Source organism: Trachinotus anak, unplaced genomic scaffold, assembly GCF_046630095.1.
Source record: "Trachinotus anak isolate AG129_WGS33_773 ecotype Australia unplaced genomic scaffold, CSIRO_AGI_Tana_v1 ptg000002l, whole genome shotgun sequence".
In the NCBI taxonomy this organism is placed as follows: Eukaryota; Metazoa; Chordata; class Actinopteri; order Carangiformes; family Carangidae; genus Trachinotus; species Trachinotus anak.
Genome location: NW_027273853.1, coordinates 3,365,086 through 3,390,796, shown reverse-complemented (window position 1 = coordinate 3,390,796; position 25,711 = coordinate 3,365,086). Strand labels below are relative to the sequence as shown.

The 25,711-nt window shown below is 41.8% G+C and overlaps 1 protein-coding gene across 3 annotated transcripts; it reads right to left on the bottom strand.

Moving 5' to 3' along the window:
- Nucleotides 1-1,980: 1,980 nt before the first annotated feature.
- Nucleotides 1,981-25,474, bottom strand: cry2 (cryptochrome circadian regulator 2). Of its 3 annotated transcripts, none has more exons than XM_071490510.1 (13): nucleotides 25,169-25,471; nucleotides 21,560-21,668; nucleotides 17,123-17,265; nucleotides 14,649-14,833; nucleotides 14,278-14,366; nucleotides 12,766-12,906; nucleotides 12,489-12,614; nucleotides 10,891-11,076; nucleotides 10,578-10,729; nucleotides 10,208-10,410; nucleotides 8,640-8,720; nucleotides 7,968-8,533; nucleotides 1,981-4,642 (listed from the first exon to the last, which is right to left on the bottom strand). In XM_071490510.1, the coding sequence occupies exons 1-12, from the start codon at nucleotides 25,324-25,326 to the stop codon at nucleotides 7,974-7,976; spliced, it is 2,133 nt and encodes a 710-aa protein (XP_071346611.1). In that variant the 5' UTR covers nucleotides 25,327-25,471; the 3' UTR covers nucleotides 1,981-4,642; nucleotides 7,968-7,973. The 3 variants fall into 3 exon arrangements, with proteins under 3 accessions (XP_071346611.1, XP_071346620.1, XP_071346628.1); XM_071490519.1 differs by lacking the exon at nucleotides 25,169-25,471 and adding an exon at nucleotides 24,869-25,046; XM_071490527.1 differs by lacking the exons at nucleotides 1,981-4,642; nucleotides 7,968-8,533; nucleotides 8,640-8,720 and adding an exon at nucleotides 8,772-10,109 and having other exon boundaries at nucleotides 10,140-10,410; nucleotides 25,169-25,474.
- Nucleotides 25,475-25,711: the final 237 nt, after the last annotated feature.

Genomic DNA, 25,711 nt, shown 5'->3' with positions numbered 1-25,711 from the left:
GCTGTGGCCAAAGGTGAAAAACAAAGTGCAATAAGAAAATGATGCTGAGTTTCTGTAACAGAAACTGGCCGGCTGACCACGCTGTAACCTCCCAGCCTGAAAAATGAAGCCAAAACCTGCATTTCCATAAATGGCCTCTTTAGACTAGACTCATGGATGTATTCTTATAATACATCCATGACTAGACTATAGACTCCCACATTAAAATGCACAACTTTATGATAACTGCACAGGGGGTTGAATTCTTCTATAAGTTACCACTTTGAATTTTATTAAGGCTTAAAGGTGTTATCGAGGGTGTGGCTGCTTTGATAGACAGGTGGATGCCATCACAGATGGCTAGCCGCTTGCTGTCTGCTGTATTGAAAGTCATTTTTTACATCCAGGATGGTGCCCTGGTAGAAATATTAACTTAGTGTCTCCTCAGCTGTGCCACTGATAAAAGAAAGAAAGTGCCTTGGCAGGAGGGTTTACACAAAAGTCGACAAACATCTGTTTTATCTTAGAGACACTGAGTTGACCATTTGATGACTTGACTATGAACCCTGACTCAAACATCAGTCTGGAGGAGACCCTGTGTCATTAACATGGGTTCTCTGTGGCCTAAATGTCAGGAAGTCAATTAACCAAGTACCAAAGTCGGTTCCAGATATTCTTCAGAATTTGAAGCAGCATCAGTGGAAAGCCGGAGAGAAAAATCAACATAGACATGTGTCTTCTTGCACTTCAGGTGCCCAACAACAAAATTCAATAATGTCGCTGTGGCATCCTTTACCCCCTTCCTTGCCTGATGTGCACATTGGAGCAGGTCAGTTACTCTCTGTGTCATAGCGAGTGAGCTCCCCCTCAGCATATGTTCCAAACCTTTCATAGCTAATGAGGTAAGCACCACAAGACGATAATCACTGAACACCTTCTTTGTTGATGGAACAGCAAACAGGGTTCTTTCCTTAATATGTGAACTTTATTCTGTGAGAGCTGTAAACTAAATATACTAAAGTACCACACCAGAACAAAGCAGTGGTTTTTAAGCAGCCAGCCACAGATCCAGTCAGACACAAGACTTTTAAACTGGTTTAGCTGCATTCCAAATACAGATTTGATTCCACTTCAGGCGGAGCGAGAGTTCATCCTCTACCTGGTTATCAAATCACATTTTGGCCGGTTCTATTTCCTTTTTCAACAACTTTTAAGTATCTCTTTGTTGATGACTGTCACCCTGGTAGAAAGCTTTTTCTGACTGAGGACATTCTTAAGGGAATTACTAACCCATGAGTTATTATAATCATTTGTTCACAGAAGGCAATCTAACTCCATATAGTGAACATCAGTTCCTATAAGTCAGTACAAGAACCTTTAAAAACATCCCAGCAGCCATTCAGTTCATGAGCAGGCTCCCCAGGGCTGGCCGGTAGACACATTTCTGAGCTGTGACCAGAAGAGCCCAGTGGCACCACTGCTGCCTTTATGGTGACAAAGCACAAGTTCAGCACTTGACCATATCTTGTTGGACAGCTTGTCCAAGAGGTGTCTTAAGCCTACAGGTGTTAAAATGCAGTGTTTCCGATGGACAGTGAGGATCCACCTGTGTGAAGTGTGAGAGTGGTTTAAGTCAAAGTTAGTAATGTTTTGTAACTAGCACGCACTTCTGCTCACAACCTTGTGTACTTGTTCACTTATTTAAATATTGGATTTCTTTGCTCAGTTCTCCAAGCCCTGGATAGCTCTTAACATATGTAAATACAGGAGGGGAAGAGAGGGAATAAAGGAACATAACATTTTTCCTTTCTCAACTTGATGTATCTTTTGATTGAAGAGTGGCTCCCTCAGGTTAAACCACAGATGAATTTATCAAACCAAAGTTAAATTGTGGCTAAATGAGCACGGACTTCATCTCTGATGTACCTGAATTCACTGTGACATTTGAATGTGTTGCACTGGAACTAGTAATGTAGCGCAGACAGAAAACACACCATAAACTCCCGTTTCAATCACAATGCCTTCAATTTTAATGAAAATAAACTCTTTTTGTACAATACAAAACAAATAAATATCCATGTAGCCCACAGCTCTCAGACAGACCTCTGTCCCTGTGGGGTATCGTACTGTTGTTAGTTGGAATGTGCAGAAAAACACAAGCATCTGATCAGGGCTTGTGTTGTGTTCAGGGCAAGTGGGCAGTGTGTGCTTTTCTGAGATTTAAACTGGGGGATCCACTGACTGATCTGTCCTTTTACCTTCTTGGATTCAAACCTCACATTTCCCACTTGTCCCGAACACCAACAGTAAGACATCTCCCACGGGCCACGAGGTTTATCTTAAAAAAATCTATGATCCCTCTTTGGGGAAGTTTTGACCCATCCAGGCAACAATGAGGGGGTTTCACAAAGTCAGACTGTTACTATGGCTTACTGATTCTGCACTGAGGGTTACAGTTGGGAAAAATAAATTATATAAAAAAACAAATAATAATTTACAAAATCACATTTGTATCATTTTTGGCATCCAAGAGCGTCAAAAACTGATGTTAAAACAATGCGGAGGAAGACAAAGTCACATGTCCATGATAAATATGTGTGGCTCCTGCAGAAAAAACCTCCTGTGGCTGGTTTTATCCCATGTTTTGAACCTAAGTTCATGAACCAATTTCTATCTTTATTTTTGTAAAGAATACAAATTCATATATACAGTTTCAGGACAAAATATTTTACTTGCCAGTCTTATAATTTACTGCTCTCTAGAGTCAATCTGCAGATCCTGGTAGATGTTACTGCTGAGAATATAAGTCCAATCAGTTAGTCAGTTGACAGATAATTAATCTGCAAATTTTGATAATTACTTGGGTAATTTGTGCAAAAAAAAACAAAACAAAAAAAAACAACTGCTTCTCTCTTTTATATGACAGTAAACTGAACATGTTTGTTTTTCATATTGTTACAGAGCCTTTACAGAGACCGTGGACTCTGAGAAATGATAACAGGCAGACTTCGCCACTTTGTGAAATATTACATAATAATTATTAGTAAATACATTTTAAATGATTGGCAGTTTAAGAGATTACGAAAATACTTTTTTAAGTTGCAGCCCAATGTGCAGAATTTCCTGTATCTACTGCCCTCCAGTGGGTACTTCTGGTAAGAAACATCCAGGCAGAAACAAGGTACAAGCCTTTATGAAACCCCCTTTTTCAGACAGTCATTAGTAAACAGACAGGTTATGGTTTTTACATATTTTATACACAAACTCTGTTACACATATGGGGAGATCAACACGTCAGTTTTTCTCTACATTCTTACCACACAAGCAGCATTTTCAATTGCCAGAGAAAAATATGGCAAATGCAATAAACTTTTTTTGGTCTCACAGACTTACCTTCATTTCCCCATGTGCCTCAGATACAGTGTCTAAATTAATTTGTCTCATTAATTTACATGATTTCAATTAGCAATCTGCTATACCTTCAGAGATGTGTGACCCTCTTCAACAGACAGGGTAATTATGATTTAGGGTGGACTAAAAAAAACTGTTAAGTTCCCTAATTCACCTTGACACTGCTGCTAGCAAAAATATCATATAGTTTCAATAACATTCACATCGGGGCATTTACATATCAACATGTAGTTTCCATCACTTTCTCCACCGTTTCTTTTCGTTTTAATGTGGTAGAGTCAGGAAAAGCTCCTGAACAAAGTATCGGGGTCACATGAACATAAACAAGAGCATTCGCCATATAAATGAGAGCCTCCTAAAGCAGGCTCAAAATGAACACAACTGTACAGTGAGGGGAACTACGACATAAACTGATGATTTAATACAGTTCACTGAAGGTCAGTTAATCTGTCTGAAGCTCTAGCAGTGCTCCCGCCGGCTGCTAAATAAGAGCGATCGTCAGTTTCAGGCCTGGACAGGACCCGCGATGATCTGGTTTTTACCTGTCACTCTGAGATTCTGTTGTTAACCACCACTTAATAAATCTCATAAACCATAATAATACAAAATTGTGGTTTTGTACATACTGCAATATGTCAAAATACACTGCTTTATCAAATGACTTTGAGTCACTTTTCTCCTTTTCCCAGGTGGTGGAACAACAGAGCACAGAGAGACGGGACAGGTGACGTTCAGACTCCTGCTCTACCCTTTTCTAAGAGGACAGTTGTAGAAGCGGCAGGACAAGCAGAGAGGTACTACTGCGGACAGCCACACTATGTTGTATGGGTTCAACTTGGATATGTAGATAAGATTTGCAGTACATGACGCTGCTCCTTATTAGCTGTGTGTGTGTCTCAGAGATGGAACTGTACAAGAGGAGATTACTCTTCACTCATCTTGAATACTTTTTTTAAATTATGATCTTCATTTCCTCAAATAAAAATCACTCTTTAATCATGTACAGTCATTGTGGACTGGTTCTGTTCTAACATGTCAAAATTAATCAATTTGTTTTAAGGTTATTCAACGTTTTGTCTAGACAATAATTCCTTTTTTTCTGACCGGAATAAATGTGAGTAAGATGCTTTTGTACTGCTTCCACTTGTGTTGTACGTGTATGCTTGTGCATATACAATATGTATGTTGTCCGCGTATCCATTGTACGTCTTCATGTGTCCAGTTGTCCAGCGTGGATGTTTGAAGACTCCACCTGAGAGAGACACCAGAGCAGAAAACACAGTGTTAGCCACTTACACCGTACCATAACTCAGTGCAGCAGGGACACTGCAGGTTGTTTTGTAGACACTGCACCAAACTCATCCCTCACAAGCTTTACTGACATTTGCTGGAACAGTGACTTAGTGTCTGGTCACAACAGAACATGTAAAACAGTACATTTCCTTAGCATGACCATGCAAATGTAATATATGTACATACATTAAATTTCCACATGACATATATGTACATATAAAATAAAAGGACATGTGTGAAAATTATGTATGAGACCTATTACAATTTGGAATAATTTCATATATTGACTTATGTCTAGCCAATGGAAATATGGATGTTTATGTATGAGTGCTTAGATTGTAGACATGACTTGTAAATATATATCCATCCCAAAGCCTGTCAATATACTGTATGTTGATATTATATACAGGGTCCGAAAGTCTGAGACCATTTTTCCAGAATGAGAAGATAAACATGTTTAAAATTAATGAGAAATTAATAATTTAACATGTATAAGACAATAAGATTTTTGTTTTTAATAAACTTGCATATATAAATTAAATATATATGTTGTCAACATATATAGTTGCAACAGTCATACCATATAAAATTCATATGTATGTGTGTATGTAAGTGTATGTATATATGTATGTATATATATATATATATATATATATATATATATATATATATATATATATATATACACATACATATATACATACATCATACATACATACATACACACATACATACACACACACACACACACACACACACACACAAATGTTACTAAACCTATATATAGCCATATATGCAGAGGATGTATATATGTGATCATTATATAGGTGACATATATAGCAACATCATTCTTAGTATTAGGCCGTAAATGTCATGTATTACATTTCTGTACAGGCTCAGTAACATAGTGGCAACCTGCCACTGTGTGTGTGATCCATCTGCTCATAGAGACCATGCTTTCCTGCCAAGCTAGTTTGCAGACTAGCTTTTTAAACAGTTTCAGTTATATATAAATACAAGCTAGCAAGCAGGCTAGCTTTGTTAGGAGTTGGTAGGAGTTGATTAAACTATTATATACAGTCAGGTCCATAAATATTGGGACATCGACACAATTCTCATCTTTTTGGCTCTAAACACCACCACAATGGATTTGAAATGAAATGAACAAGATGTGCTTTAACTGCAGACTTTCAGCTTTAATTTGAAGGTATTTACATCCAAATCAGGTGAACGGTGTAGGAATTACAACAGTTTGTATATGTGACTCCCACTTTTTAAGGGAACAAAAGTAATGGGACAATTGGCTGCTCAGCTGTTCCATGGCCAGGTGTGTGTTATTCTCTCATTATCCCATTTACAAGGAGCAGATAAAAGGTCTAGAGTTCATTTCAAGTGTGCAATTTGCATTTGGAATCTGTTGCTGTCAACTCTCAATATGAGATCCAAAGAGCTGTCACTATCAGTGAAGCAAGCCATCATTAGGCTGAAAAATCAAAACAAACCCATCAGAGAGATAGCAAAAACATTAAGTGTGGCCAAATCAACTGTTTGGAACATTCTTAAAAAGAAAGAACGCACCGGTGAGCTCAGCAACACCAAAAGACCCGGAAGACCACGGAAAACAACTGTGGTGGATGACCGAAGAATTCTTTCCCTGGTGAAGAAAAACCTCTTCACAACAGTTGGCCAGATCAAGAACGCTCTCCAGGAGGTAGGTGTATGTGTGTCAAAGTCAACAATCAAGAGAAGACTTCACCAGAGTGAATACAGAGGGTTCAACCACAAGATGTAAACCACTGGTGAGCCTCAAAAACAGGAAGGCCAGATTAGAGTTTGCCAAACAACATCTAAAAAAGCCTTTACAGTTCTGGAACAACATCCTATGGACAGATGAGACAAAGATCAACTCATACCAGAGTGATGGGAAGAGAAGAGTATGGAGAAGGAAAGGAACTGCTCATGATGCAAAACATACCACCTCATCAGTGAAGCATGGTGGTGGTAGTGTCATGGCGTGGGCATGTATGGCTGCCAATGGAACTGGTTCCCTTGTATTTATGGATGATGTGACTGCTGACAAAAGCAGCAGGATGAATTCCGAAGTGTTTTGGGCAATATTATCTGCTCATATTCAGCCAAATGCTTCAGAACTCATTGGACAGCGCTTCACAGTGCAGATGGACAATGACCCGAAGCATACTGCGAAAGCAACCAAAGAGTTTTTTAAGGCAAAGAAGTGGAATGTTATGCAATGGCCAAGTCAATCACCTGACCTGAATCTGATTGAGCATGCATTTCACTTGCTGAAGACAAAACTGAAGGGAAAATGCCCCAAGAACAAGCAGGAACTGAAGACAGTTGCAGTAGAGGCCTGGCAGAGCATCACCAGGGATGAAACCCAGCGTCTAGTGATGTCTATGCGTTCCAGACTTCAGGCTGTAATTGACTGCAAAGGATTTGTAACCAAGTATTAAAAAGTGAAAGTTTGATTTATGATTGTTAATTTGTCCCATTACTTTTGGTCCCTTAAAAAGTGGGAGTCACATATACAAACTGTTGTAATTCCTACACCGTTCACCTGATTTGGATGTAAATACCTTCAAATTAAAGCTGAAAGCACATCTTGTTCGTTTCATTTCAAATCCATTGTGGTGGTGTTTAGAGCCAAAAAGATGAGAATTGTGTCGATGTCCCAATATTTATGGACCTGACTGTATATTATATGAATATGGTGACATGGTGGTGTTGATGTCCATTTTGAACCTTCCAACAGGATTAAAGCTGGTTTAACACAACTTTACAATTGCGATTATATTTGAAAGATGTGGGTGTGGATGCTACACGCTAAGCTGCTTTCATGGGAAAGCTGACAGCCTGGTGAATATCAAGGATGAGAGCATAGTACAGTTGACACAGTAAACACCATGTTGGTGAAATTTCATAGAACATACTGATGTCCTGTTCCCCTGAAGGCAGCATGGAGCTGCGCCACAGAAAGCTGACAGAAACACTGAAGTAAAGCTCCTCACTCATCACCTGGTTGCATGTGTATAATCAGGTTGTAATGTTGCAGACCAAGCGTTCTGCAAGTCGCTGCAAGTTTTAATTCATTCCGTTATGAATCTTTGGTGTGCAGTTGTTTTAAACAGATGCCTGTAAATGTGTAGATAAGTTAGTTTGTATTATCAGGTGAGGTCCAAACAGCAAGGCAATGTTGCCGTATGTGATGATCACAGCCTCCAGTTCTGGAGGCTAGTTGTAAATAGAGACGTTGTATATTCTACCTTGTATCACTGCTGAAGTCCTGCTATTTCTGAAGACGTCTCCTCCTCCATCCTCTCCTCATCCTGTTCGACGTCCTCCTCCATCTTCTCCTCCCCTCCTGTTTCCTCCCTCTCCTCTTCCTCTACTCTTCTGTCTCCCTCCCTTCCTGATGGAGTGCAGCTCTGTCGCCCTCTCTGCCTATGGCTACGACGCACTTTGCGGGTGAGGCCTTTCCTCTTTGGGAGAGTCTGAGCAGGGGTCGTGGCTGGACTGGGGGCTGGGGACAAGGTGGGACCTGAAGAGGTCGGGGAGGAAGGTTTTGACCTCGACTGAGGGCTCTCGATTGGTGTTGAAGCTGGGGAGGGAGAGGCTGTTAGCGGCAGGGGGTGGCTGGCAGATGTGGATGTTACGGCTGCAGAGGGCTGTGTGTGTGAAGAGGTGCAGGGTGTCTGGGATGAGTGGCTGTTTGCTGCGTCCTCCACATCTGGGTGTGGGGCACAGGTGGGGGATGCACAGACTGTGGAGGAATCAGGAGCTGTGGAGCAGCCAGCTGCTTCAGTGTCAACAGGATCTCTGGGAGGAGAGTCTAAGAAAACATGAGACAAAACAAACACATGTTCAAAAGTCATGAACCAAAGTCAGATTTCTGTGACATTTTCTAGATCTCTGATGGGAAACATGAGTCCTCCTACCAGGGCCACTGCTGGTCTGGGACTCATCAGTCATTGGGGGCTCGGCCTCTTCCTGGATTGTTGGTACTGATGCTAGTAGACCTGACACACACGCGCACACACACAGACATACACACATACACACATAAGTTTACTCTGATATAATTCTACCTTCTGTGTATCTATACAAAAGTGCTGAACTAACTTCAAGTCCAAACACCACAAATATGTAAAAAAAGAAAAAAAATAAATTAATAAAAAATTTGTTCTGGGAGTTTAAGGCTTCTCTCACTATCTTGTCAGTAGCTGTTTCTAGGATAGACACCTAGAATCTGCTGGAGCCACTCTCCCAGTTTGGGGGTCACAGCCTCTAATGCTCCCATTACCATTGGGACCACTTTGGGCTTCACCTTCCACATCTGTTGCAGTTGCTCCTTCAGCCCCTGGGATTGCCACATGTATCACCACTCCCCTCCACTGCTCCACCACGTGGTCGGGTTGGTTTTGAGTCTGGAACTTGAAGTCCCATAGGATCTTAGCTCTGTTGTTCTTGAGTCCTGTTGGGACTTAGGGACTTCCAGTCTGTACACCCTGTTACTCTGTGCTGGACTGTCTCGTCTTTGCACAGCCTGTACCTTGTGTCCTCTCTGCTGTGGTGGACCCCTCCCTCTGTGGATCTGGTGCTGAGGGCCTGCTGTTGTGCTGCTGTGATCAGAGCCTCTGTGCTGTTCTTCAGGACGGCCTCTTCCAGCCACTGGTAGGATTTCTTCATGTCGGCCACCTCCTCCATCTGCTGAGGCTTGTTCTTCCTCGAGATTCTGTCTTCTGTGCAGTAGTTCTCGTGCAGCCCCCCCGTCACTAAATCTGCCCCCCAAGCTGTGAATGACCTGAATCTGAAGCTGAATTTCTGAACAACACCCAGAACAATCAGCTGGTTAATGGTTACTTTTCATCATTAAAAGAGAGAGATGCAGATGAACTTCTGTGCTGGGGACAGCAAAGATGAATCACAGACAAATGTCTTTATCAGAAACAGTTGGTGAATGTGCAATAACAAACAGGAAATCTGTTTTCTTTCTCAAGTACAGAGAGCAGAACCGATAACATCTGAGCTTATTCATACTAAGGTCTTTCAATATTCAGCCCCGGGGCCTGTTTAGTTCTGGGTGTCGGTACACATCCCTATCCTGGACTCTGGGCGGAACCCTCTGTTCATTGTGAGGAGTGTTTATGTCTTGACATCAGTGGCGTGCGTCTCCTGCTGTGGCCAGATGTGGCTTGGCACTGGCCAGGCCTTGCAGAATCACTCCCACTGTAGTTCATTACAGCTCGCTGCTTCAAAACATTATCTCATGAATGACAGCAGCTGCGTGATCGTGTATCGACATTTAAAATGAGTGATCGAGAGTTAGAGATCACAGAGGACTGTCTTCTTAACTCCAGGTAGAAACACCCTCCTTGTTTTCAATGGATTACATTCACCTGAGTTTTCTCCACACACACACACACACACACACACACACACACACACACACACACACACACACACACACACACACACAATCTATGGTGGATGTCAGTTGACTTACTGAGTCCTCTGTAGTGGGAGAGTTGCTGGTAAACTTGCTTCATCCTCTCGATGTTGAGCCTGCTGCCCTCTGCGTGGTTGATCATAGGTTTGGGATAATCCACTCCCACCACACAATTGGCTGCCTTCTGGACCAGCTCTGGAGCATTCCAGGGCTCATATATGTACCGGTTCGGGTAGTCCTTTAAGATGGGGATGTAACGCCTGCAGGAAATTTAAAAAGAAAATCAGTTGAACTTTTATCCTATTTGCTGCCGACATTTAAAGGCATATTCAGCTCCTTTAAACAGCTTCAACATGGAGGAAACTGCACAGAGTTACATGAAGTGATAGAGTAAGAGATACTGCAGGAGTACCAGCATAAAGTCTACCTGATGTAGTCTCCTGAGGGGTCAGTTCTCCTTCCAAAGCCGACAGGACAGTAGCAGTGGAAGAACTGCTGGAAGAAGGCACTGCAGGACAGCCACATCCAGCTCCCAGCGTTCACACTCCAGTCTGCATCCAGCAGCAGCTCCTCAAACACCTGCAGGAACACACACACACACACACACACACACACACACACACACACACAATCTACATCAAATAGTCACTGCTGACGATGTGAGCCTGGCACTGATGCTGCCAAACTAGACAGTAAACAGTCAGACACCAGCTCTGTTTCTGAGACCCCCACATTAATACCTTCATGCCGCTCTCCCAGCTGATCCACAGGTCTCCCCTGGTGAGGAAACAGGCCACAGCGTGTCTGGCCAAGTGGTGGATCCAGCCCTCCTGTCTCAGCTGCGTCATGATGGCGTCGATCCAGGGAAAACCAGTCCGACCCTCCGCCCACTTGGCCAGGGCCTCTGGATTCTGGTCCCATGGGATCTGGAGACAAAAGTATGACACAGGAGAGAAATATTAACCATATGCACTTTCTTCTCTCAGTTACATGTACATGTTGTGAGCACTAGAGCTGGCTGATAGAGCTGGTTTTATTTATTAACACTCTCAATAATCAGTGAGTGAATTCCACACTTTTGTGAATTTTCTTTTATCAGTGCACGAGTAGCATCATCATCACTGTTTTTAATAGGTTTGGGAGCGGTGTGTGTCCTCTGCTCTCAGCTGATGTGAAAGAGTCATTTTCATTATCAAAATTACAATCAGGCATCAAAAACATGGAAATGAGAAAAGTGTTGATGTCTCTTTTTTGTATGAATTTACAAGGCAGACAAAAAGGCCACAATATTATCACACAGCAAAGACTAGCTGTACAATAGTGTTGACAGACAGTTGTGTTGTGTTCTGTAAGTAACACTAACAACTGAATGTGAAGACTGTTTGATAAGGTGGGTAGATACACTGTGCTCACAATTGTTTCAATTATAACATTTAAATAAGACAGACTCGGTACAAAGTACAAAATTAAATGTGGTTATTTTATGAAACGTGGTCAAAATTTATTACACCACAACCACTGAAAACTCTCAGTTCTGATTGGCTTGAAGTTGTGGATTAAAGGTCCCATATTTTATATTTCCCCTGTGTTTTATCTGAAGTGTTTATGTCCATCAGAAGATATATTTGTAGTTTTAAGAACCAAAAACCACCTCAGTGTAGTTTTACATCTCCCCTCTCAGGCTTCTCTCTGGTGCTCTAGTAACAACAGTTCAGTCAGCCAATCAGAAGAGAGGATCTGAGCCTCTCTTCTCAGCTAAAGAGCCTGGTTTTGCATTATAACAGCAACTGACAGAAAGGATAAACATGCAAATTTAATTTCAAATTTAAGAGATAATTAAGTGAATCTGAACATCCGAAACAACAGGGCTGGGTAATCACCAGGGGCCGGTGAGAATTAGAATCAGTGTTCATATTTTTCATATCAGTGCAGTCTTAATAGTGATGCCATGGCATTTCTGGCCTGTACTGTCAAATTAACCTTGTAAAAGTACACTATGTGTCTGGAACCATGTTTCAAGTCTGAACCCAACTGTGAAATCTGAATACTGACTCATCCAGTACGACACAGACCAATGCGTGTACATACTGCAGCACTACAGTACGTGTTTGTGGATGTACAGTACATCATCAAAGTAAGAACACTTCATTTTCAAACTGCACCACAGTGTCTAACAAATTGTTGTCCTACTTTTCTATTTCATAAGACAGATGCTGGCCTCATGTCCACAGGCCACAGCACTGACTTCTTTATGACCTAAAACAATGGTCGTTCTTAAGTTTCCTCTTTGTGAAGTGTGAACCTCTTCTTTTGATCTGAGTGATGTGTGGTGTCACACCTGGACACAGATGGGGTTTCCCTCCATGCGGTCAAAGTTGGGGTTGTTGGTGGCAGCTGTGTAGAAGAACTCCCTCCATAACAACTGGCCGAACAGGGACAGAGGAGGGCTGCAGCGCTTACGGAGCTGATGGAGAGAATGGGAGAGAAAGAGGAAAAGAACAACAGAGGAGTGAGGAGAGGGTCGCTATTGAAAAGCTGTGAATTATCATAACTGTCAGAGAAGAGAGGACACACAGCAGTGGGTGTTTGCATGGCTGATATGTCTGAGGTTGTACCTTCATGTAGAGCTCTCTGAGGTTGTAGTACAGAACCCTACAGGACAGACAGCCGAAGCGCAGGTAGGGGCTGAGGCCAGTGGGACTGGCATACAGAGAGCATGTGTTGACCCGGGGGTGCTCCAGGTTGGCCACCCACACCTATACAGAAAGACACAGTGATGACATTCACATGATCATCTGAGACGTTATATAAACACGACTAGGTCAAAACCTAGGATGTGTCGGGACCATATATGGTCAAATCCTGATTTTTATTTCCACGACGTCATCTGACAAAATCACCAAACACAGAAATGAAAGACAAAGACTGAGCTGTGATTTCAGCTGTGATTTCAGCTGTATTTACTGTCTCTCCTACCAGAGAGAGAGAGAGAGAGAGAGAGAGAGAGAGAATGACATGACATCCACTCTTGCTTATCCTTTATTTACTTCCACTCCAGAAAGTAATAGACTGTTATCAGAGGCAGGTCTTTATGTCTAACTCTCTCTGATTGATATGTAGAATTGGTCAAAGTGTGTGTCCTATGTTTAGTTATTCCTCTGCCTCCTTTAGTAATAATGATACATGTAATGAAAGTAGTTTATTTGCTCTAATGGAGGCGAGACTCAGTGTATTGAAGCACTCCTCTGCTTCCCTGCAGTTTCAGAGCAGCTGGGAAACCAGAGCGGCTCAGTAGACTGCCTGTAACATGAGGCGTAGCGCTAAGCCCCCGGTCAGCATCCTTACACAGTCCAGGGACCAGGTTTATACCAAGTTTGTTTGAAAAAACATGTCTAAATCTAGTGACAATGTGCTAAGTTGACAGCACTGTGGACTGTAAACACTACTAATAGAGCCTGTTTGACAAGAAACTCAGTGACGAGGCATTTGTCTGACCAGTGGTGGAAATATGATCAGTCAGTCAGGGAGGGACATTCGAGATTGTAGAGCTGGTCCCACTGTTCCAGCCAGTGGTCCAGCCCCCCCCAAGGAAAAAACTCCCTCTTCTCTTTTCAGTCTTTTTTCCTCTAAGAAGGTTGTTGATTAAATATTATTACTCATTTAACATAAAGTCATATTAAACAACCTTAAATCTTCAAGTCATAGCCTTCATTTACCACAGCTGCAGACAGACTGTGGCCTTTATGTTAAATTAGAGAGAAGCTTTTATTTTCCCTGCTCACAATGTAAGAACATCTCATCATATTTTAAAGAGACGCCTCCCTGTTTTAATTTGCTGTTTATGATGTTTGCTGTTAATTTCCCCCAAACTGACCTGATGTCTTGATGAATTCATGTCAATGTACCTTTTCAACAAGAACAAGTCAAATTCAAAACTCTCTTCAAAGTAGAAGAGATATGATCCTGTCCCTAAATGACAACAAGTATATGTGGCAACAACTCAAAGTGAAACAAAACCAATGAACAAGGTGGCAGCCATAGTGTTGAACAGACCAACTTACCATTTAAGGATTAAAACAAAATTGAAATACTCTGAATTAGACCAATAACATCAGCTTCAGCTTTACCTTCTTGTCCAGATGTTTGTTGAGCCGGTCCAAGGCCTCTGATTCTCCTCCCCGCCACACAGCTGGAGGTAAACCCTCCGTCCTGAAACCTGGACACACATTTACATGGAGACAAGTTTAAATACAAGGCATCTAAAACCTCATGAACCAAACCTACGTGCTAACTGTTCTCAACTGTACGAAGGAAACATTAAGATTAACTCCATTTAAAAATATGACATTTAATATGACATTTTACTTGTGACTGTTGACTTCTGGATGTCTAATAAGATATGACCTCCTGTCTCCTAACCACCCTCAGTACACCCAGAGATTAGCATTAAGAGTGCTACAGCTGTCATATCCACTCCTAGAGCTGTAATGGTGTGTACCTAGTTCTTCCAGTGAAGGTATACTGTAGAGCTGGTCGTGGTTGTCGGCTATTTTAGTGCGACATTTGTCCATCTGCTGCTCGGTGATAGGAAGCAGAGGTCTCCTGGGCAACTCCAGCCGGCTCACCATGGTCTGGAACCGCTTAAAGGTCAGAGGAGGACTGTTGTTGTTCATCTCTATGATCCTGCGTTCAGTGCAGAAAAGACAAAAAGGTTAAGGTTAAAACACACACACAGTAGAACTTATGTGACAGGTCCTGTTGAAATATCTTAAACACACACACAGAAATGTATCAAATAAAATTATATAAAGCTATAAGTTCTTCTTTGAATCTTTGATATAAATCCAATTTATGATAATAAATAGTAGGGTTCTCAGGAGGATCGATACTTCAGATCTGTAGTTCAGGCTGAGTGACTTTCAGTCATTCACTTTATATTAACATGACATGTTAATATTAGCTTGTTTAAGCTAACATAGCGACAGCTCATATGTGAGCCGGTTGCTAACAACATTAGCAGCTACAGTTGTCACTGTTCGGTCTGTTAAAATATAACACTGACTTTTAAAATGACCACGTTAGTTTAACTGCCTGCACCTGACCATATGGAGAGGAGTGCGTGCGTGCATACACGCACACTGTGTGTGCAGCAGCCTCCGTTGTTTTCTGTTTTTTGCTGTAGTATCGAATTTGGGGTTAACAGATCATAAGCAACTATACTCTGAGAACTGTGCATATTCACAGCATATTTCATGACAATCTAGCTGATATGTGTTGGGATATTCCTGGACTAAAGGGAAGACAGAGAGACTGACAACCCAAATCCAGCAGCCCCCTGCTCTGCTGACTGCAACTGAGAGTTTAAACAGCTGAACTATATCCATGAGTTACAGAAAACCACTTCTACCCAAAATCATGACTAAACTATACTGTCATCAGTCATTCGTAAACTTCAGCCTCAATGGCTCCTTTTTCAGGTTGTTTTGCCAGTGCGGCTGAGAGTGAAGCTCTGTATTTATAGTTTCTGTCTTATACAACTTGTCTATATCTATATCTGCTGTGGATCCCTGGTTGGTGGATTTGCAGCTGGGATGGCTTCCTACTGGCTGATTTACTGTGACTACTAGCACAGTAAGCTGAGCACATGTCTACACCTACAAATATAAACCGTGCAGCTGAGCGCACACACACAAAGCTCAACTCCCCCCTGCCTCATCCACTTGCAGTATTCTTACGCACACAGGCCAGTAATGCTCTGTCTCATTACATAATGCAGCGCTGTGATACTGAGTCAGTCTGAACACAACAGGGCCTGAATATGGATAGACGCCCCTCACTCCTGCTCATTCTGCCACCTGGTCCCTGCACATGGACGGGGCTGTGATCTGCAGTAATGTGAGGTGACCCCTGGAGCTCTGCTGCATGTGATGGAAATAAAATAAACAAAAATCTTTAGCACTTTATTAGATGATAGAAAACATTTCAGTCTTCAGGGCCTGTGTGATTGTTTCAGAACATTCACTCAAAATCAGATTATTTACACAACAATCCCCAACAGAAGCAATTGTTGCCAGGGGGAAGGTGGAAGAAATGTGGAGTCATAATCTGATTTAAAAAATACCCACATATTGAGTCAGCTATAAGTCCTGAGTTACAACAGAAGTAGGGCTGTGGCTTTATACCTGTATTGATAATATTGATGATAAAAAATTAAATATTGATATTGTGTTAGTAACACGCATATGATAACATCATGATGACCTTGTGTTTATCAGTTCATCTGGTTCAAGTGTTATTTTTGCACAGTTGTGGTTACAGACTCTCTCTACCTCCCCACAATCGTATAAGCTGTTTAGTTTCTTAAAAAGAAACAAAATACACAATAAACTAAGTTAAAGAGGAATTTAACTTTTTTTCAGATTGTCCACAAATATCTTTATAATATCATAAGTTCTTTTGTCGACCTTTGACTTCTCCCCTGTAAGAGTGTGAGAGGTCTGAGAGGTTATTGTAAGGGCCAGATCAGCTTCAGTGCCAGGACCAAAATGGAGCTCAACATCCCATTTAGGACGGGGGGATGTCCCCAACTGGCCACTGCCCCCCACCGTTAGATATACTGGGTAAGGGGCAAAACATCAGTGAATAGTGGCTCCAGCTGAACCAGTGTGCAGCAGTGGAGGTGCCAAGCAGGAAGAAAACCACCTGTACACTGACACCGTGACAAGCTTGATGTTCACTGTGACAAAAATAAACAGACGCCCAATCAGTGTCAGGAAGGGTTGATAAATACAACCAGCAATTTAAACCTGAACAGCATGTGTCTGAAAATGGTCAGAACAATGTATAACACACATGATTTCACGTTAAGGAGCTAAAAGCTGGTCCTATAAAGTAAAAGATCTGGGTACGTGCAGGTGTGACTGATGTCAGTGTCTGACCAACTCAATTTGAATGTGTGTGTGTGCTACAAACCTATCCAGGTTGTAGAGGGTGTGTGAGTTTCTGACAATGGTCTCCACTCCAAACTCTTGGGCCATCTTGATGATGGCTCCATCCCTCTCCTTCCCATAAGGCTCTGGGTCATACTCAAACGTTAACCTGGTCACTTTCCACTCCTGCAGCCAGGCAGAGAAAGAAAAAAGAGGAAGAGAGAGACACAGAGCAAATAGATATCAATGAGAGAAAGACAAAGAATGTGTTAGCAGTGCAGCAGAGGTACAACTGTGTTAAAACCAAACATGGTTCTCAGCACATGCTTTCTGTAATCCAGGCCATCAAGACGCACTTTTGTACAACAAAACCAGCCTGCAGTTTGTACAATACGTCTGGTCAAAAGCAGCGGGTTTAATACAGCAAGTGTTTGGGTTGTTTTCTCATCTGGAGTTAGGTTCAGTTGGTCCAAACCAGGCAAAATAAAAAGACATTTTAATATTTGTTTTTTACTTCTGTTCTGTTTAATGTTAACACTGACCTGAATGAACCAAGAATGATAAACATGAATTAAAGCTCCAGCACGTTAGCCTTAAAAAATGAAATAAAGAGTGCTGCTTGAGTTTCTTTTTTTCTTCTTCTTTGTTACCTCTGTTTCACATCTTAACAGTCCCAACCATGTCTGTCATTAACAATCTCAACACATCTGAACAGCAGCTTGAACTCCTTTTTCTTACATTCCACTCCCACACTGATTTCTCTGACTGTTGCCTCTCGTGTATAAAAAGCTTTTATCTCATCTCTCCCCTGTGTGTGTGTGTGTGTGTGTGTGTGTGTGTGTGTGTGTGTGTGTGTGTGTGTGATTGGCTGAGTAGAATCACATGACTAGTGTCATAAAAGCTAGAAAAGCTGCACCCGTTAAAATAGAAAAGCGCCATTACAATGTAATAATAATAATAATTATTAATAATTTATCGGTTATAGGTGCAGGTCTGGATAGGATGGTCTGGGTCTGTCTACTAGTGACATCAGATCAAGACTATGATGAACTTTGGTTGGTCTGGACTGCACCAGATTCCAGTTGGAAGAAAACCAAGTCATTCCTTTTCAAGCTGCCTCAGACATTGTTGTTGTCTGCATCAGAGTGTGGTCCTGGAGACACACCAACTATCACAGAGGTGGTTTGAAGATCTTTGGCAGGTGGACATACGTCTGTCTGTTGTAATTGTAATTTCAATTTCCTTGTGTTTCAACCATTTGAGATACCCTACCTTCTGGCACCTTTCCTGTCTGCCTGCAGCAGACAGGAAAGGTGCCAAAGGGCAACATGATCAAAGGCCCTTTTGATACACTCTTGAGGGGCGTTCCTCAGGTATAAATGTTTAGGTCTCCCCATACTCGGGGTCTTTCTTCATTCTGACCGCTCACATGTTGATTGACCTTTTCTTTGCAAAGAAAATAAAAACTTTGTCGGCCGGCAGAAGTCTCTATTTCATTCCTCACCAGCAGCAGAGAATTTCTACCACACTGTCTGTGGACAGTTTTCGTCAACATGTTAGCGTCACAACTTAGCGAGATACAGTCATGAAACTTCACATATGTGTAGTTGAGATCAAAGTGCGAGTTTCCGAAGGTGGGTGTGGTGGGTTTGATATGAAAGTCAACCTGTTGACGGGCTTCGCTGAATGTGGTATCCCACAGCAAGATGGTCTCTAGTTTAGCATGAAAGGACCACAGACAGTTGGAAGTCAAACTGAACTCAAACACATTACAACAACCCGGACACCAGATCAAATAGTGGAGCAGGTTAGAGGACGAGGTTGGGCCAACTTTTATTTTCTCCATAGGCTTGTAAGAAGTGTTGTCATTCACTTTTTCATTCCCACCAAACTCTACAGCAGCAGATTTAATCTGCTGTTATGACATTATGTGTTGTGGCAGAGCTACTGTAGTTGACCATGTGGCTGATGGAAATGAAAACCTGCAGGCTGTTGGTTTTCTATAGTATATAATGTAAAATTAGCAGTATGTTATGTAACAGCTGCTGTGTAGAGATGGTGAGCGTCTGATCTGCTCCTCCCTGCCTGGAACTAAATCCCCCGGGAATTTTCTCATTAATATTAACACAGTCTGCAGTGTGGATACAGGTGCAACAGAGTCCATTTCTGAACACACTTAACATGTTTGTTAAGTGAATAAGCTTTGTGTCCTCACTGATCCATCAAAACAACAGAAAAAGACAAATCTCTTCTCCATCTTTTTTTAGTTTGACATAAGAATAAAACTACAGTCACCAACTCATATTTGTTCACCTCCACCAACCAAGCCAAGTCACAGGAAACATTCAATCTCCTCTTCCTGAGTTACAGTGTTGAATAATGGCCAAAGGTGTTTTTACAGAACATTATGATTGGCCTTTGGCCTTTTGGAAATTAAAATGTCATCACTTCATTCTGAAATTCTCTCTGGGTGTTCCTGATATATTGCATTCACAAGAACATGAGATCATAGTGACCTTGAACTTTGACCTTTGACCCCAAAACTCCAGAGTCCAAGGCTGCATCTGCAATCGCTCACTATTGCCATTTGTAATGCTGTCAGAATGTATATGTCAGAATAATTATACCCGATATAGTGGACTCATAGTATCCCACAATGCATCATGAAAAGTAGTGTACAACCAATGGTCACTAACCAAGCAATATAAACCATCATGCTTTGTGCTCGTGCTGAAAGACTGAACAACAGTGCAGAGACAATAACCTGAGTTGTGTCTGTGACCTTTGAGCACCAAAATCTAATCAGTTAATCTTTGGGTCTAATTGAATGTTTGTGCTAAATTTGAAGAAGTTCCCTCAAGGTAATATTCATCACTGGGGCATTAACTTCAGTTCAATTTACCTAATCACTCATCTTTTTGAACTATGGTCTATAGTAGATTCATATTGTTTCAGCCTCAACACTAATCCCAACACTATGTGCTGGAACAAGCTCAAACCGCTGTGTTAAAGATAAGTACATCAAACTACAGCCAAAATGCTAAGCTGGCTTTGAGACTTCACAAGCAGACATTAGACTTCTTAAACGTGATTCAAAACAAGCACATTGAGTTTCTATTGTTTCTGCTGCTGCCACAAGTAGTGAGGTGAGGGTGAAGTGGAAAGACATTACTTTCATTTTACTGTTTCTTTGTTGTGTATATGGCTGGTCTGAATGCTGTGACCGCAAACACCTAAACCCACAGCACCAAAAGACAACCCCCCTGGGTGAGCAGCAACCTCTACTGGGGAGATGATTCAAGCCGTGCAGCAGGCAGTTAGTGAGTGACCCAACACGTGCAGGGCTCCAGAGCAACTTTTCCACTGGTGCCACTGGTGCTGCCAACTTTCTCCATTGGTTACATCAGCACATGATTTGGTCACACCCTTTGTTTTGTGAACTGGAGTTCCTCCATCACTAAGCAGTATTGATCTTGAAGACCATTTCATTCTCCTCCATTGAGCAAATACTCTCTAACCCCTGATAAGTGGCGACGGTTCAGCTAGCTTTATGTAGCGCCACATCGAGCAGTTCTCCACCCAAGCAGAACAAGATCCACCGTCATGAGCTGCCGTCCGTCTTGGACGGAGTTATAGCCCATCCACAGCACAAGAGATCTGTCTGTAGGGAAACTGGAGGCAGGACAAGACAGAGCCGCGACTCATTTTTCTAATTAATTACGATTCTAACCAAAAAGATAGTCATATGATCTTTTGGCCAGATCGCCCAACCCTATTGCACAGTCAACCTACTACCACCAAACAGTAGACCGACAGTTTGCAACAAAGTGGTGAACATAGTGGGGCATTTAGCAGCTAAAGAGCCAGATATTTCCCCTCAGAAGAAGCTAAACAGTGGTCGATATGGAACTTTCACAAGGTGGCCAGAAACACAACATAAGTAAACAAGTTAAAGGACCAAATCAACTTATTAGGTCATGATATGTCACTGTTTTGTTTACAAGTTGTTTCCACTGGCCTCAAATGGCAGAATAAAAAGAGTTTTTATTGTTATTACATAATTAACAAACCTGTGCCCATTTTACTCCAAACTTGGGTAAATTCACCATATGTGGCCAGAGCTTCTGCAGAGTTCACCATGTTCAGTTTATACTTGTTAAGACGTTTTTAAGACCACATAGAATTCAATTTAATACCAGTGTCACTGTCCTACCAGCCATGGTGGGAAACCCTGCAGTTAGAACTGAGCTGTAAGTGGAAATTAGCCATTTTTTAATTCTCTTAACATGATTAACATTCCACACGGGCCTAACATCCATAATCAAAGCAGGGTAACATTCCTTAAACCACTCAAACAATGGATGCTAATGCCAGGCAGGAGTCACACAGCTGTTGTTTTAAGTGAATACAGTAGTCAGTAGTTTTTAAGGCTTTGTTTCTAAAAGTTGTACATCTGTACTATGTGGGCAGGAATACAGACCTTAAAAAGCCTTGGGAAAACATCGGTAGGCTGCCCTCTGATCACAAACAACCTGGAGTTGAGCTTCTTTAGACTGCTGTCCAGGTCCTCCAGAGCCTCCAGCAGAAACCTACACACAGACACAAATAAGGGAAATGTGATGAGTAAGAAAGATTCACCTCCAGGGTGCACAGCTGTGATGCTACTGACTGTTTCTCACCACAGTGGTAACACAACATTTCAGTACAGGACTGAAATTGCAGTCAAATATGGTCTATTTAGTATGTGTCAATTAAAAAAATCCACAGTGCAAATTCCAGCTTAGTTGTGGAGTGTGTTGGTTCATAAAGATAACAGCATTTGTATGGTGATGAGAAATGAGGATCGTCATGGTTCTACAGTTAGTTGTAGCAACACTGGAGATACAAACAGTGTCGTCATGCTACAGAGAGAGCTGCTTGTTTGTTTGTTTGTTTGAACAGCGGCTGGAAGTCGCCACTCTCCCGCTCACAGTGAAGGAATCCTCATGTTTCTCTGTGCCGCTGATGGTAACAGTTTAACAGCTAACAGTAACTGTTGCTGTCCGACCGTCTGTTGACCCGAACATTCAAGTTCACAGAAACGTTTTCAACACTTCCAGGCCTAGACGAGCATGGTGTTTCAGAATAAAAGCACCATAGGATCTGCTTTGATTCATTTAATTATAAAAGTACTTTATCTTCCTTAATTACAATTGTACTTTATGTATTTAACAAACAGGTAGAGGACTAATATATTGACCTGTGGCCAACAGATCTCTTCAGTGGGTTTACTAACAACAGATTTTTCATTAGCATGGCTTTATGACAGAGCCAAGTGTTTCATAGTGATGGAAACAATGATGCTGCTGAAATAAAACTCAGAAAGACTGAAAAACATGTTACTGTTGCATTGTTTTTGAGAAAAACACATGATATACATATTCTTTAGATTGTTTTTCCCATGGTCTAGTGTTAAAAACATCAACAAACATCACAATAAATCAAAATATCGAATAGCAATACTTAAAAAATCTAGATACATATCGAATCAGCACCTAAGTATCATGATAGTATTGAGTCTCTAATCTAAGCATATCATCCCAGCCCTAATAAGACATATATGGACTGAAAAACTCCACAACAGTCAGTGGAGAGAGACAGGAGAATGAAAACACTGAGGTTCCCGAGCCAGATTCATATCAGTGGGCTTGCAGTCACAGGATGTGTGACATGGAAAGCTTTTTTTGATGTCGCTCACTTGCCTGTGTCAGAGAACAGATAAACTCCTTTCTATCAAAAACATCAGTTCACACTGACTGAGACTCTGGCACTCAGCTGTTTTTATAATCCACCATGAGATTTCTTTTTGCCGGAAGAAAAAAGCATCTGCTAATATTAGGTCCACACAATAGACAGGCTGCTTCTAAATTGCTTATCACGGGTTCCAATGTGTTTGTGCCCAGTACAGACTTTTCTGTTTCAGCTGCTCACTGCCCACTAATCTCAGCGTTCACTGGAGCTGTCGAGAGATTTGGGTTTTTAAGAGACATTTCATGCAGAAATCTCCCGAGCAGAGAGGTGATGACCCCTGACACCATACAGGATCTGGACAATTCTATGAGCGATGTAATCTGACTGTGTTCAGTCCATAAGTCCTCTCCCTCACACAATTAAACAAACCATTGATTCACTTATCAACATAAAAGATCATTCAGACTCTCCTGTGCCACTACAGTCCCAAATTTCTGAAGCGGGCAACCCAGATGAGGAGCCAGCAGGTGAAAAAACAGGAAAGGCTCACACAGATTAAATGGATGAGATACTGCAAAGAAAGGAAGGCCATGTACTGTACGTACTGCTCTCAGTGTGGCCCAACATCTGCAGGGAAAACTACAGATGTTTATGTCAACTCAACCGAAAGCTTTAAACATGAAACACTTGTAGAGCACAAGAACAGCATGAAGAATAAACTGTGCAGGGACAGATGCACGGATGGAGATGCAGCCCTACATGCCTTATGTTTGCATATTTGTAAATGTATTATTTGATAGACTAGTTATCTCACTTCTCATAGTAAATATAAGCAATTAATCCAGATAAATTAATCACAAAGCATGTAATTAATTGGATTAATTTTTGAAATCGCTTCACAGCCCAAGCTATTTTCACCTTTTGGCTTCCAGGTCAGTGAAACTCTGATCTACTGGCTGAGTGGGCCTGGGTGGGAAACACTGTAGTGGGTTACTTTTTCAACAAGTTTAATGTGTGTAGGTCTTACAGTTTCTGAGATCCAGAAACATTTAGCAGAGAAGAATAATAGAAACCACATGTGGCAAAACGTCCAACAGTCTGAGACTAAAGTGGTCTAAGGGGACAAATGGACCCAAACCATGCCAGAAAAATGTCCCTCACAGTGTAACAGAGCCACTGGATCTCCTGACTCTCGGCATCTTGATACAAAATCGGGGGTCAGCTGGACCTGCTCAGTATTGTCATACCTGCCACAGACCAGATGTTATCTGCATCTATGTGGAGGCTTATGCATTCCTTACATTTCTCCACTCATTTATGTACGTTGCCTGTCTGTTAGTCATTCGTGTTGGTAGATTTGTTGTTTTTTTACTGTGTGTACATTATTTTGACGATCTAAACAAAAGCTAATTCGTTCCCACAAATTAAGTTCAGAGTCCATGTTTGCCACGAAAGCATAACAATTAGGTTAAAGCTAATATTACTATTATGGGATACGAACATTTGAAGGCGGATTGAAATGCAATGTTTATCAACCTGCTGTGATATATATCTATATGCATTACATTACGCATTAAATTAGAGAAGCAATTTATAAGCAGCCTGTCTATTGTGTTGACCTAATATTAGTAGATGTTTTTCTTCCTGTAAAAAGAAATCTAATAGCGGATTATAAAAACAGCTGGGTGCCACACAGCCACAACAGGCACAGGGAGAGAGCATGTCTCAGCCAGTGTGAACTGAGGCTTTTGTTTTGATCCTTTCAGCTTTACTCTCGACTGTTCTCATGTTTACGGAAATACGCACCAAATCTTATCACAGCGCCGCTTCGCTCGTTGGCCACAAAGATGAACAAAACACAGCCAAACACTCCACTGACTCTCTGAAGTCCGACCTGCATACTACAGGTTTCAGCCTTTACATAATCAATGTTATTATTACCATGACCTTGTTTCAGTCTCTTCCACCAAACTGCAGCGGGATAAGTTGAGCAGCAGCGAGCACAGCGCACCTCCTCTTTCTCTACCTTGTGTAGATGTAAATGCTGACAGCAGCTCACCACTTCATGTGTAATAAACCAGAGGACAGCACTGACTCCATGAGATGAGCTCCTCTACTGGGTGGGGACACATTGAACTGACCGTTTCCTCTGTGGCCCCTGGCATGTCATCCTCTCCATTTTAAGCTAGCGTTAGCTGACTGACGTGGAGAGGAGGCCCGAGCCTGAACTACAAGCGCTTTATGAGGTAATGAATCATACAAATGGCGACCTGATAAACAGTGTTCACATAACACTTCATGTCCAACCGACGTTTAGTGTAACTTAAATCTGACCCAAATAGGGTTAGCGTTAACTTACCTCCATCGGTTTATTCCCACGTTAGCCGCGCCAGCAAACCACGGGTCCAGGATATAAACACAGCGCACTGTGTCCGCTCCATTCAGGGCCTCCTGCAACGCCGGATTATCGTGCAACCGCAGACCTTTACGAAACCAGTGCACTGAATTCACCACCATGGCTACCTCTTATTATTCCATCGTTAGAGAAAATTACAGGAGGAGCAGCTGAGATGAAGCCAAAAATGCAGTGGAACAGTCCCGGTGACGGAGATTCCCAAGAAACTTTACGAGCTGTCAAAGGAAAGGCGAGGGGGCGTGGCCAGTGCGTCGTGGGCGTGGCTAAACTGGTGGGCTCCTGTGGGATGGACCAGGGTTGTTTTAAGATCAATAATTTTACCACCACGATCAACATAGCTGCAGGATGGCAAACGATCTAATTCATAGAAAATCTTCTGAAAGTGCAAAAGTCACTGGATCAGTTTTTTTTTCCGAAGGCAGAAACTTAGAGAAATTATGACTTACAAACATGAGTCAGTGATTGCTGCATCCTGTATAAGTAGGT

Bases quoted from the DNA above. Each gene is read 5' to 3' on its own strand.
- cry2 (XM_071490510.1), bottom strand. From the start codon at position 25,326: ATGGTGGTGAATTCAGTGCACTGGTTTCGTAAAGGTCTGCGGTTGCAC. The intron at 14,367-14,648 runs GTACACACCATT...ATGTGTGTCCAG, and splicing joins ACCTTCACTGGAAGAACTAG to GTTTCAGGACGGAGGGTTTA. The intron at 8,721-10,207 runs GTAAGTCAACTG...CGTGTGTGTCAG, and splicing joins CTCCCACTACAGAGGACTCA to GTCTACTAGCATCAGTACCA.